Genomic DNA, 14,799 nt, shown 5'->3' with positions numbered 1-14,799 from the left:
TGTTTAAAATGTCTATACTCAGCATGACAGTACTTTTTGATAAAGGCACAGAGCTGTGTTTGTTTTAAAGTTTTCACTAGAGTTATTGTAGTTTTGTATTTTTTAAATTAGCTTTTATTTTTATTTCATTTTGACTTCTTGGTTTTAATTCAGTTAGTTTCCAGAGTTACATTTGTTTCAGTTTAGTTTTTATTGTTTGAAAATATTCAGTCTTTTTAATTTTTATGTATCGAGACCATATGTCAGAGGCAAGGTTTAGAAAAATCAATCCAGGTATTGCAATAAAAACATTGAACTTTTTGAAAGCACTTAACTCACAGTCTCATCCAGAATCTCAATAAACACGACAATCAATCAAGCAAGTAGTAAGAAAGATTTTTTAAACCAAAGTAACACTAAATTAATTTAAATAATACTTAAGTTAAAACTATATTATAAAACTTACTATAAAAACCTTGGTTTTAACGCGTATTTACAGATGTGAGCTGTACACTTCCGCCCACGGTGAACATCTTTCGACGGACACTGTTGTCTTTTATTTTGAAGGGTACGCCCGGAAGCGTTCGCGGCTGTGAGTGTGACGGATGAGCTTCTCCGGTGCATCCACACCACCGGTGACTCGTCACTCCGCGCTGGAAGATGGCTGCGGTGCAGCGGACCCCGGTCAGGGAAGGGATCCGGATAGTTTCGCTGTGTGTGTGCTGGTACACGGTCAGCTCGGGGGGAAATGTTGTCAACAAAATCATCCTCAATGGATTCCCGTACCCGGTCACGGTCTCTCTCTTTCATATCATCTCTATCGTCGTCTTCCTCCCCCCGCTGTTGCGGGCTTGGGGAGTCCCCAAAACAGAACTGCCGAGCAGGTACTACTGGTGGTACATCCTGCCTTTAGCTTTCGGAAAATACTTTGCCTCCGTGTCGGCTCACTTCAGCATATGGAAAGTGCCCGTGTCGTACGCGCATACCGGTGAGTACAGCGGCTTTGTGTTCGTTTTAATGCGCCGCCACCTGGAGCCTGTCAGCCGGGGTAACTTGATGATGTGTCCGTCCTGTCAGCCGATGTTAGCATCGCGGCTAACGCAGGGTGGCACGGCATTTAACCAGGCTGTGGGCCCCACGTAGAATCTGTGTACTGTAGGTCTTGTTTTAATGAGGCTAATTAATCTCGCTTCGTGTCCTCTTAATATAAACTAATTAGCTTTAGACTCTCCAAAGAATTACTAATGAGCTGCTGTTTGCTAGCTTCATAGCTAAGGGGGAGGGTCCATTAATGAGCCGCCGTGCTTCCCTAACTTAGATGTTAAACCACCATGTAACATGCGAGCCTCTGCAACTGATTTTTTTCTCCTTTAACAAGCTGAAGTGACATTTTTGTGAGGCTACCTGCTGATAAATGTAAAAAAAAAAACGGCAAATACTAACACATAGTCCTTTAAACATTGTTATTGAGCTGAAAGAAGCGAAAGCCACTATATAATAGTGTAGTAATACTGTTGGTAACGTAAAGGAAATATTAAGATCCGGCTGTGATTATGTTGCACCCAGGAAATGTACACCAGGCTGCTTAATCTATAAAAATGTATCATAATAATACTATCATGTCACTAATCTGAATGTTTTCTTAGTCCCTGTCTTAAGGGACAGGGCCATTTGGCACTTCCAGTACAAAGCATGAAAAACAGTTATTATCTGTTGCTAACTCAACCCTTGTTTCTGGTTGGACTTTTACAACCACATTATACAAGCACAATGGATTTACAGCAACTAACTGTATAAAACCACAATATACTCTACATGCAAAACTAAAGTAAATGCACATGTAAGAAAAATATAGTGCAAGATGCATAAATTAAAGTATTAATACTAATCTGAATCACAAGGGTAATCTTTACAGACAGCTATCAAACAAATGTTGTATATTTAAAAACCCTGTATGGAACTTTTGTCTTTTTTCCCCACCCTATTTCTTTTTCTTTTTTTGCAAATAAAAGGTGAACCTTCTCATTTAATAGGACCGCAAATTACAGCCCCCAAAAGAACTATATAGTTGATCTGCATTTTTAAGAAAAAAAGCAGGAAGCATGTGCCTCTTATCCTGTGAAAGATGGAAATACACATATTAAACCCTCCTCAAGTTCAATTCAAATATTTCCCGTGGTATGTATCAACTGCACCTTTTTGAACTACTTTCACCTTTTGCATCTATTGTGTCATTTAAAGATTATTCCATTAATTTAGTTTCCTGGAACTTTTTGTGGCAGATGAATTTCATCAGCTCTGATTTCTCCACTCTCTCTCTTATTACCTGCAGATTCTGCAAGTTAGCAACACATGTTGAATTTCTCATTAATTGCACCTTCAAACTCCACGGCACTGTAATGTAGCTACACGTTCCAACTTGAAACAACTCTAAAAGTCTCAATTTTATTTACTTATTTCTGTATTAAGTCTAGCAGATACTTAATAACAACTGATTTAGAGCAAGTCTGTAAATAAAATGTCACTGTAAAATATCTTTGTCGCCTCTGACCTGAGTTTTGGAGCCACAGCAGTTGCATCAGTGTTTTTACTTTAGGAATGAGCTTCTAACCTTGTGAACCTACACAATGATCATTCTATCTACTTTGTGTGACGCCAGTACTGAGCGCCTACTCTGGCATTGTTCTTCAGAAAAAAAAAACATAATGATAAACTGAGTTGCGCTTTAGTCTGTGTTTAAATGAAACAAGTGCAGTCGGGGAGGGAGGTGTGCAAACCCCAGGTTTGTGACAGGTTGGATGTTTGACAGAGGTGTGGGCCTAGCTCTGACGTACCGTGCCTACTTGCTGCTGTTAATAGTTCATGTTTGTTCAAGAAAAAAGAAACTGACGTCGTTCCTTGTCATGTCTTTTACAGTCAAAGCTACAATGCCGATATGGGTTGTGCTGCTGTCGAGAATTATCATGAGAGAGAAGCAGACCACAAAGGTGAGTAGGTTGAGCACGGCTAACGACAAGGCCTGCTCTGTCTGAGACTCAGCAGTGGTGATGTGGCACAGTGCTGCCGTGTCTGTCCTGGATCTCATATTACAGCCATCTGTATGGGCTTTTGTCCACAAAGTTGATGAAACCTTCTGAGGGAGGGTGGAGGTGAGAGAGGAAGAGGGGCTTTTTTTCTTATACCAGGTGACCACACTCGCCTAATAAATTCCCATTTAACCCCCCACTTCTTCTGTTATTTAGACAGTTGTGTTTGGGGCCATGCATACCACAACACTGTGCATTAGCAGTACGTCAATTGGTAGTTCAACTAATATCAATTAAATATATCTTGGATTGCATTTCACTGCAAGGTTGCATTAAGGCTTTTTGTTAGTTTTTTGTCTGTGCAACAACAAATTGTCGCACTTTAATATCACAATTAAAATGATTGAACTGCACTGCAACTAAAGATGATCTGCATTGGTAATTGTTGCCATTCATCGAGTGCGCTTTGAAACGTGAGACAGTAGTGGTGAGTAGAGCACAGCGATATGACCAAAAATATTTATCACAATATACATTTGAAAATTTGCGATAACGATATAACTGACACTAGACAAAATACTTTACAACTCCACAACTTTATTAGTGCATAAAAACCTCATCAATGTATTTTCACTTAAACAAGCAACTGTTTTTTTATGTGCAGTAAAGTTATATAAAAATTTAACAGTGCAAATTCCTTGCTGACAGTGGAAATTGGCCGACATATCCTCAGCATAACCATGTATAATATCCACAAAACTTAAAAAGAGGTTATATACACACAATATGGTAATATTATGTTGAAGCACAGTACGTATCACTCCGCGAGGCTCCTGCCTACGATAGCCGCAATGCTCCGACAATCCGTCAAGCGGTGCGGGTTCGTAGCTTAGCATCGTCGTACTAAAACATTTGACAGATTTTCGAGCGACGTGTACCGCAGAAAATCGTCGATTTTCAGAAAAATCAAAGGATTGATTTTAAGTGTGCCGTAGTTTCCGAAAAAACACGGTAATAACGGCTAGCATGGTCTACCAAAAATAGTGCTTTGATGTGTATGTGACGGACGAAAGCTAAACCAGTTCCACACCACTGAAGTTGCAGCATTTTTGCAAACCAATTCTGGTTCATCTGTTTCATTCAACGATCCGCTTTCGCCCTTCTCATTCTCCGTCACCGCCATGCTTTTTCCACCATGTGCGTATGAAAACAAAGGCACTGTGCATGCGCGTTTTACCCATATTCTATCACGATATTTCATTTTCTTATCATTGCCCAACATTATACCGGTATTACCGTGAACGGTATGATATGGCCCAGCCCTAGTGGTGAGTCAAAATGAAGATGCTGGAAGCAGTTTCTGTTCAGCATTTAGTTTAGCTTTAATTTTTCTTTTTTTCTTTTTTAAATCCAAAGCATAAATTCAGAATCGACTGGTTAGCGTTTGAGCACAAGTGATGCCTGGTTCTTCTTTTGCACTGGTTGTGGAAGGCAAAGAACAAACTAGTAGGACACATGTAGAGTGCATCCTCCAAATAAAAGGAGCTGAATCCCCTCCAAATTGTAACAACTTTCCATTGTTTTTGTGCTCCACCTTCCCACAAAGTCTCACTGACAGACACACAGCAATGATTAAAATAGTTTGGTGCAGGAATCGCCCCTCGCTCATGACGAAGTATACACAGCTCTTAATAATAAACAAAGCATGATGGGAATGTAGGAGTACAGTAAGCTGTCCAACTGTTGATTGTAATGTGGGAGTTATCCTGGTGTCCCTAATGTCATGACGTTTTTAAGTAATTAGTTGTTTGGTTGATGTGTCATATAAACATATTAGTGCTGAGCTCATATTTCCTTAGAAAAAGAGAAAACTGCATTGACTTTGATCAGACTTGTATTAAATTAGAGTTAAATGAGAAAACTCCCTTCGTGAAACACCGATCAAGTTTCTTATATTTCTTCATCAAATAAATCTTTTATATTCAAAAGAAACGATCCACTTTAAGACTATTTTAAATTCCATTATCAATAAAACTACTTGAGCTCCGTGCTTCAAGTATTTTAAATGTGATTGCGGACACTCTGGAGTGCAGCTTGCAGACATGGAATAATGGATGCTTGAAATCTTCGAATATTTGGATCTGTTATCTCTGGCAGCAGATTTGAAGGTCTGTAGAAACCATTATTATACACATTGTAATGGCACCCAGCACATATCCCGTCTTCTTATTGGTAAAAGATAAACTTCCTGCAGGGATGTGAAGGTGCATAAATCAAACTAAAACCTTGTGCTCTGCCTGCCGTACATAAATATGAGTATTTCAAAAATTCATATTGGGAACATTAGAGATAATACCTTGAAACTTTTGGATGTAATAACAACAGAAGTCGGCTTTTGAAAAATATTAATTTCAATATCACATTGAACTTGGATATAAAAGTGTGTGTGTTTCATTCTACATTCAGGCTTTAACATAGAAACCAGGCGCTTAATTGTAATAATTTTAATGAATGTTGTATGCCTTGTATATATGAGAATAAATATACTATCAGTCCCCTACCTGGAAAACATGTTTCTACTGGTTTCCATATCTGCTGTCTGAGATCAGACACTCCTAAGAGTCTACATTCCTAGCCCTGTAGTACCAGATATTTACCCTATAACATCTAAAAAACCCTAACTCTAGTAGTTAGGTTCTAACTACTGATAGTGGGTTCTACATTGCCCAGTATCACAAATCCCAGAATTCCTTTCAAGTGTAGCATCCATTTACTGACTTTAGACTGAGCTGTCAGTTTAGTTTCAGTTCATTTCAATCCAATGTTATTTCTATAGCACCAACAGTGAGCTTTATACTGCAAGAACATACAATAATATATAGAAACTCCCAACAACCAGGAAGCTCTTGGCGACAATGGAAAGGAGAAGGGGAAGACGGGTCTGTGGTATAGAGCCAGAATGCATCACTTTGCATTTTAATAGTTAGTAAAACAGCTATTTAATAGTTATTAAAATGCAAATTGATGTGTAAACACACAGTGAGTAAATAAGACACACTAAGTGCATCATGAGAAGCTCCCAGCAGCAGGAGCCTATGGCAGGATTCAGGTTGACCTTGTTCAGGCCCAACTATATGTTTTATCAAAAAGGGAAGTTTTAAGTCTAAACTTAAACATAGATGCAGTGTTCAAAACCTAACTGGATCCATGGCAATGAAATGTTTACACAGAGTTTGCGTCATGTGAAAGTCTTCAGAGTCTGAGATTAGCACGTAATGTTTATCTTCCAGTTCAGTGTTGAGACGGGAGGCAACATGGCTCTGATGACCGTGTGAGAACTGAAGTTGCATGAGACTTATTATAATACGTCTCATAAAACACTTTATCAATGTGTAATGTTTAAAACATGGACTTTAATTATGCTTATGGTTATAATTTAGGTAAAATTGGTAGACCACATGATATTGGATGGGTTTTATGTGGAGAGCACCTTGTCAGCACAATGCAATGCAGGCCACTGCAACACCACTGTGGAGTGTAATTTAAGCTTTAGTCTAAATCTCCAAAATAATTTGGAGCACCTGAATTAGGACACAAATTTGGGCCTTTACCAAAATAGAAAACTCCTCCCTGAAGGTTCAACGTTGTCCCCACTGTATATTTTTGTGATGCCAGTAAGTAGACCTGCATCTTTTTCTTTTTTCTTTTTTTTTGGGATGCACCTGCACTTTTGGTGTGTTATCAGAAGTTAACTTTTAACATGAGGGTGTGTGAACAAGTTTTTACTGGGAACTGTTTCCTTGTAGTGCATCCAGTTAAGAGACTGGTTAATTATTAAACAACACATTAATGGAGCTAGTTTAAGTATGTTGTGCTGCAGCAGTTCAGTTTGGGTCACAATGATACCAATGGAAATTTTGGGGGGTTTAGCTCAGTTGGAGGCTGTCTTATTGGTCTTGTGCGTTTTGCTCATGTGAGATGAAGAGTGGTTTGATAGCTTGAGAGCATTTATTTGCTGTTCAGTGTTTAGTTTTTTGTTTTTTTTTAGTTTCAGAGTGGTTTGTTGGGGGCTGAGTTGGGTGAGTGTGTAGGTGCACAAGTGGGTTTCATAACAAGTGATGGACGCTGTATTTCAGGATGCAAATGAATCTGTAGATGAGCTGTTCTCCTCAAGTGTATGTCTAAGCAGAGTTACCAGATCCAGCTGCACACTCTGGACTAATCGCTGTGCTGAAGATTAGAAATGCACTAACACACATTAATGTGAAATTATGTCTTCTTGTGCAGTTTAGCAACCATTTTTGGAAATTTTCCACTTGTTATCTCTTTATTTTTCAGTGGGTGAAAATGTGGTCATGTTTGGGTTTTATTAATTCAGTGTCGGAAATGTTGCTTCACATTTTCTCTGAGGTGCTGACCAAATTAACACGAACCAATGTTTATCCAGTCATATGAAAGAGTTTTTGCACGACTCCATGCACTACACGCTTACTGCTTTCATAGGAGTTAAGAGGATAAGTAGCAGCCAGGAGCTACTAATCAAATGCCCTTGAATAACTGATCGTCAGCAAGTGTGACCGCCTCTATAAAAGCAGTCATTTTGGCAATTTGCTGGTCTTGTGTTTGTTAATACAGTGCAAAGGCTTCCCAGGAGTAGAAGTCCCATCAGATTCACCCCAGTTCATGATAGTAATGTTAGCAAAACACTGAACAAGTATGACTTGTTTGGAAGGGTTCCCAGGAGAAAGAAATTTAAGGCCCAACTTAAAAGGTTACATCTAAAAAAAACTGCAATGCTTCTGGAACAGTGTCCTTTGGAAAGACGAGCCCAGAGTGGAGATGTTGGGCCATAATGCACAACGCCACAATCGGCGAAAACCAAACACAACATATCACACCAACACCTCATACCTGCTGTCAAGCATGGTGGTGGAGCAGTGATGGTTTAGGCTTGTTTTACAGCAACAGGAGGGCAACAATAACCATGAACCAAGGCCACCTGTCTGACAGTAAAGCCAGTCCCAAACTGAGTTAACAGGCAGAATGGCTGAAAAAGAAAACAATCAAGTTATTGCATCACGCAAGTCAAAGTCGAGACCTCAACCTGACTGAAGTGCTGTGGCAGGGCATAAAGAGAGCTATGCATAAACAAAAAAACCACACACCTCAATGAAGTGAAGCAATGTTGTGAAGAAGAAATTCATCCACAATGATAGTCATACATAGGGTTGTGCGATATGACCAAAATCTCATATCCCGATATAAAACATCTATCATCCGATAACGATATAAATCAAAAAAATGTAATATTTTCTGTAAATTCTGTGAATCTCGGGTAGGTGAAGCGTTTCCAGCTGGGCGTCGTGTACCTGGAGTTGAGTGTTTTAACTGATGCATGAAACTACACATTTTTAGACATAAGTTGTAACGGCCGCCGTTTTCTTTGTGAGTATTTATTACACGGCGTGCTGCGGGGAAAAGCCTGTTCTAACGTTTGAGTCTAAGGTTTATTTTTTAGCACCTGACAACTTTTTTTTTTGCTTCTCATCCGTCAATAATACTCTTTCACGTGATTCCGTTTATTTTGAAAAGTCTCAACAGGATCTTGAGCTTTATTGTGAAAGGTTTATGTGGAAAATAAACAAGCGGACATGCGATGCTGTTACTGTCGTTGTTGCTAACGACAACCCATAAAAACAGGCGCTTGTCCGTCGGTAGTGTGGTTATATTAAATATAAGAGAAAGAGAGAACTTTAAGAAATTAATATAGCCACTACAGTGACCATCAAAACGATGAAAAAAAATATTGCCGTAAAGTTTATTTTGCGACACCACGAAACAAACGATAGCGTAAAATGAAACGATAGACGTTTTTATATCGTCATCCGATATATATCGTTATATCGAACAACCCTAGTCATACAGAAAACAGTTACTTTTAATTATTGCTATTAAAGGTGGTTCTATAAGCGATTAAATCATGGAGTATAGAGGCCTGTGAAACGTTTCTTTCACATCACTGTATCATTAGGAGGCACCAAGCTGCTCACATTCTTACTCATTTGGCTACAATTACTACTTTCTTTTTTCAGTTCATCTACAACAGCGGTCCTCAACCCCCGGGCCTCGGACCGGTATCGGTCCGTGACTCATTTGGTACCAGGCTGCGAGAGTTGAAGCTCAGGTGTGAAATGTATGGTTTTCAGGGCTTTTATCGGTGTTCAGCGTTATTTTGTTATCGTTTTTATCGTTAACTCGGTTTTCCTGGGTCTTTTCATGTGTGTTATGAATAAATCTTTTTTTTGGTACCGGTACTAGTTTTATTTTGTTGTATTTATCCGCGACACCTTAAAGGTCGGTCCGTGAAAATATTGTCGGGCATAAACCAGTCTGTGGCGCGAAAAAGGTTGGAGACGGCTGATCTACAAATGTATTCACTAATAGCTCAATCAGTGAATCATCTGGATGTTGTGAGACAACAGAAACTCTCTACTTGTTTATGTTAAAAGTCAATTTTACTATTTTCAAGACAAAGTTTCACCAGCTGTTCAGCCAAAACAGATATTTATAAACACATGTCATCTCTAGATTTTGAGTTTGTTCCTGATAAGCTACAGGCGTTACTGCCAGCAGTACATCAACACAGTTTGTCATGTGTCTCTCTATGTTACTGTTACTGTCTGTTAGACCATTATATTGATTGGATGCATATTTATGAATGAATTAAAGCAGTTCATTGATTACAAACATGGTTGCTAATTTATTTTTATAAACCTGCCATCTTTGCTAGAGAGTGCAAAATATTTCCTGCGCTGGAAATGAGATTTCCTAAATGTGTTGCTTTAGATGTAAGTGATGAAACAGTTTGTGCTTTGTGTGGTCTTAGGTGTACGTATCGCTCATTCCCATCATTGGTGGGGTGCTGCTGGCCACAGTGACCGAGCTGTCCTTTAATATGACGGGACTAATCAGCGCTCTGGCTGCCACGCTCTGCTTCTCACTGCAGAACATCTTCTCCAAAAAGGTAATCCACCCTCATGTTGCTGTGTGACACGTGTGCTGATCTGCTGATTTTTTTTTTGTTGTTTTTTTCTCTTCTCTGAAAAATGTCCAAATGAACCAGCAGACATTGTTAGAGACTTCCTGTTTTTTCATTCAAATCATAGCCACAGTTTAACTGCCACTTTTTGAGTCTCAAAGGGTGGGGGAAAAAGTCAATGTAGGATCTCCTTCTCCTTCCTACTTATGACACATTAACAGAGAGGAAATGAAAATGCACTCAAGGGATTTAATAACGCAGTATTACTTTTTTTTTTTTTTTTTTTTTTTTTTTTGAGTGTCTGAGTCTGATGAGGAGGATTGTCCTGTTGCATTCAAACAACTTCACGGGTTTTTCCTCCAGCATCCCAGTGGCACGATCCCACTCAGGTTGCCCCAGTCTTGGAAATCTCGCACGTCATTTTTTCCAAACCTGTGGTGCCTTTTTTTTTTTTTATTGGCTTGGGTGCGTTAGCCGGATAAAGGTTTTGTGACGACACAGGATTGCTCACAATAATCAGTCGGGTGTGACCAAGTCTCACATGTTATCGAAAAGGCAGCTATAGTTTTCTTAACAGATGAAAAAATAGAGTGGTGCATTTTAAATCTCTTGAGTGTATAATAAAGAAATTGAGATTTCTGAAAGTGTGCTGAAATGCTTACAGAGTTCTTTATATCAGTTTAAAGACGCATTAACAGAGTTGCAGCCTAAGGTTTTATTGTGTTTTTACAGGTGTTGCGTGACACGCGGGTCCACCACCTGAGGCTGCTGAACGTCCTGGGCTTTAACGCTGTGATCTTCATGCTGCCCACCTGGGTTCTGGTGGACCTCTCTGTGTTTCTGGTGAATGGAGACTTGGTGAGTAGCAGTAAGAGTCTGGCGTGAACTAGAGCCGCTTCGGTGACCGTGAGCTTTATCTGACGTAACTCCTTTCGTCTCAGACGGATGTTTCGGGGTCCATGAGTACCATTATCCTGCTGCTCATCAGTGGGTTCTGCAATTTCGCTCAGAACGTCATCGCCTTCAGTATACTCAACGTCGTCAGTCCGCTCAGCTACGCCGTCGCCAACGCCACCAAGAGGATCATGGTCATCAGCATCTCGCTGCTAATGCTGCGAAATCCCGTCAGTTTGACAAACGTCCTGGGAATGATGACGGCTATCGTCGGAGTCTTCCTTTACAACAAGGTCAGTCAGCCAAAGCAAAAGTTCATTATAAAGATGTGCATTTAATCCATTAAGGCACGATGCAACATGCACTTGCTTCTGTTGTTTAAATTGGATGTGATGCAAGCCTGTTTTATGTCATTGTTGTCAAAACACACACGCTATAAATAATTTCACCTTTCTTACGTCGTGGTGTAAGAGAAACATACAAACATTGCACTTAGAGTTCAGGGTCTGGAACTTACTGTCTCTAAGTGATCTGCTTCTCTTCCAGCCCCCAAGTCCACTTACACTCCTGTCCTTGTTTATTTTCAGTCCACAGACTGCTTTGCTTTCACCCTTAAAGGACTTCTTCCAGTAGTTTTACCATCAATCCAACTTGAGCTGCTTTCCTTTTTTGCACTCATTTATCTTCTTTGACCATTGTGACCTATGTGGTCAGTTCAGGTGATCCAACATTTAAAACCTGGTTGATTTCAAATCTTTTTGCTCTTGTCCTTTCCCAACAGGCCAAGTATGACGCTAACAAGGAGAAGAAGCTGCTGCCGGGCTCCAAACAGGACCTGATGTCCTTTGACAACCCGGCGCTGGAGAAGATCCAGGCCAACGGGTCAGTGCCTTTCCCCCACAGCCCGGAGCAGCAGCAGCAGCAGCACAGCTGGAACCACGTCCTGACTGACCACTTCCAGTACAGCCAGCAGACCTACACGACAAACTACAGCAGCAACCACCAATATGTGGTGTAAAGGAGGACTCGTCCTCACTCTGGTAGCTGTCATAGACATTACTGCGTGTAGCCCGGCGGCTCAGAGGCAGGTCTCAATCACCTGGAGACTGAGGGCTGTTTGTGTTGAAGAATGAGGTGTCTGACATCACGGGCCAGTCATGTGACCTCCCACCCCTTCTCTCTCCCTGTCTAAACTTCATTTTGAGTCAGCTTTGGTGTAGGTCTTTATTTATTTCTTTGGTACTGACTGAACGCGACGGTTAGAATCGGTTTGTATCGGCCAGGAAGGTAGCTGGAAAAGGATCTCCACACAACTGTTTGCAGATGTTTGATTTTTGTTTTCACTACCAGCCATAACATTCTAGTTTGTTTACTTTGAGAGGAAAGGACGTCACGTGTAACCATCACTGTGAATGTTGACGTGCACCGAATTACGAGTCTGTCGTGTCTTTTAGTTCAGTCAAGATCCTTAAAATTTTTAGGTTTTGGCATTTCATGTCTTTTTTTTCTCTCTCTTTAAAATTTACTTGAGACAATGTGGGGAGATACAAACTGTTGAGTTAGTCATCAGTGAATAAATTATAGCCTTAATGCTGATGGGAATTCTTGGGAATATAGTGGGTTTTGTAGGTTTGATCTGATATTGTGATTGGCAATGTTTTCAACACCAAGTGTTAGTCATTCATTCTTTCTGTCCAGATTTAAACATATCAACAATCAAGATGGGTTGTAATGGTATTCTATATAGTTAAAAACCTCACAGAGCCTCTAGCGTAGCCACAGACTGTATACATTCAATCAATATCCACACACTCCCACTAATAAAAGTGCCCAATTAGGAAAAATGCTCCAAATTAAAAGCGGATGAGTCCATTGATGTTCATAAATGTTTAATAAAGCCAAACACTTATGAAAACCACATCGTTGAACGAAGAGCGAGACCATTTCTGTTATCGAGAAAGGTCAGTGACCTCGTACAGATCTGTGCTTCTCCCTGGTGAAACAGAAAATAGTTTACTGTATTATTTGTTGGTATAAATGTGGCTCAGGAGGTTGAGCGGGTCGTCTACTAATCAGGTTGGTGTTTCAATTCCCGGCTGCTCGTCAAAGTATCCTGAACACACCGACACTCCAGTTTGTGTGTGCGTGGATGTTAGCTTAGAAAAAGCGCTTGTATGATTATGTCTTTGAATGAATGAATAAGGCCTAAAATTAGATTTGCATAACAAAAGATGTGCAGCTTCATACATGAAGGATGTATTTGTTTCTTCTGTATCCCACCACATAAAATATAATGGAGGTGTTTTTGTTGTCATGGAGACTTTTTTTTTTTTGGTTTATTTGTATTTATCAGTCTGCGAAGCTTCAAGCTTTGGTTCAAGCTCTGTCAGCCTGAACCAAAAGCTCCTCTGTCATGTTTCAGTTTTTAAAAACAGAACGCCGTGTCGAGTTTGCACGTCTTCAAACCACTTGATGCGTTTTCTTTTAATTTGTCAACACTGGCGTCATAGAGTCACTGGACAGAGGTTTGGATTGTGCAATGAAAGATTCACCTGTAATTTCAGGTGGGCTTTCTATCATCACTACTGTAAAGTGCAGGAAGACAGTTTTTCTTTTTTTGACTCTGTTGCTTTCGAATCGAGTGCCGGTTGTGAGCTTGTTTTCTTTTTTGGTTTTTGGGGAGGGTTATTAATTAAATGCTGTCACAGTATTCAGTGATTGGTGGGTTTTTCCCCACCACAAACCAGTGTCTCCAGAACGTGTCTGTTTACTCCTTTCTAGATTCATGGAGATAACTAGCTATTAACTGCCACCATATTATTTTATTTTTTATTAAACTACATACTGAAATTTAAGTCCTCTAAAATAATTCTTACACTGAGTAATCAGAAACATTGCAATACAGCGAAACTCGCTGTCCATTGTTTTGAAATATAGTTTGTGTGTTGTTGTCTGTTGTTCACTTTGAGGCTGTCTGTTGTTTGTGTTGGCCTTCGTGACATTTTCCGCACCGCAAACGGTAACCATAAATAAAAACAAACAAAGTGATGAATTCGAACTTCTATGACTTCAGCGTCCATTTCAAATGTTAGATTTAATCATCTCAGCTTTTATCTACTGAGCAGCATAGTTTCAGTTTTGCATCCGATGGGAAAAATGTGATTGCGTCACTCATAGTGGAGTGACGGCAGCAAATTAAAGAGCCCATTTCTTTACCTCTATGGAAGCGCTCAGTGGTTTTGCAGATGTTTAAAAAGTAGTTTTAATAAAAATCAGTTTTTAAGGACGGGAGATTTTGTTTATAATAAAGATCCAGATATGTTTTAATGAGTTGGTGGAGCCCAAAACGGAGCTTAAAGATAAAGAAACGTGCGGTTTTATTTATTATTTCACTGCAATGTCTTTGCAGTTTCTGCCACTGCTAATGTGAACATTGACAAATCTGAAATGTTTCAGTCTTGCAAGATGCACGGGCATGATTTTAAATCTACAATAATACAAGTGTAAATTGTTTTTGCAGACAGCAGGAGGGAACTCTTCACCCATTAAGAAAATGACTCTTCTTCTTACTAGACTGGTGCAGTAATTCACAGATCTCAGATGGGAAGTATCGTATTAGATGAAGAGCCAAGAAAATGTTAGAAGTGTGATTTATAAAGAAATTGACACGATCGCGTCACGGCTCAAGAATATTTTGCTTCCAGTCACATGCAGAGTGCAGCTAACGGTTTTAGACCATCTCGCCTTTTCTTCGTGTTTTTTTTTTTTTTTTTTTTTTTTTTTTTTCTTTTTTTTTTATTTCTGCCTTTTACCGAAAGAAAGAGTGAAATCCTTCTGATGCTGACACGCCACCAGAGAGAG

General features: G+C 39.7%; 1 protein-coding gene across 1 annotated transcript; it reads left to right on the top strand.

Moving 5' to 3' along the window:
• The first annotated feature begins 573 nt into the window (after nucleotides 1-573).
• On the top strand, nucleotides 574-14,717 carry slc35e1 (solute carrier family 35 member E1). The gene is made up of 6 exons (XM_005934868.3): nucleotides 574-967; nucleotides 2,896-2,966; nucleotides 9,892-10,029; nucleotides 10,777-10,902; nucleotides 10,986-11,231; nucleotides 11,720-14,717. The coding sequence occupies exons 1-6, from the start codon at nucleotides 640-642 to the stop codon at nucleotides 11,954-11,956; spliced, it is 1,146 nt and encodes a 381-aa protein (XP_005934930.1). The 5' UTR covers nucleotides 574-639; the 3' UTR covers nucleotides 11,957-14,717.
• Nucleotides 14,718-14,799: the final 82 nt, after the last annotated feature.

The sequence above is a fragment of the Haplochromis burtoni genome, unplaced genomic scaffold, assembly GCF_018398535.1.
Source record: "Haplochromis burtoni strain Fernald_Lab_line unplaced genomic scaffold, NCSU_Asbu1 Contig_189, whole genome shotgun sequence".
In the NCBI taxonomy this organism is placed as follows: domain Eukaryota; kingdom Metazoa; phylum Chordata; class Actinopteri; order Cichliformes; family Cichlidae; genus Haplochromis; species Haplochromis burtoni.
Note: the sequence above shows the minus strand (reverse complement) of the source record. Positions and strands in the feature narration are given on the sequence as shown.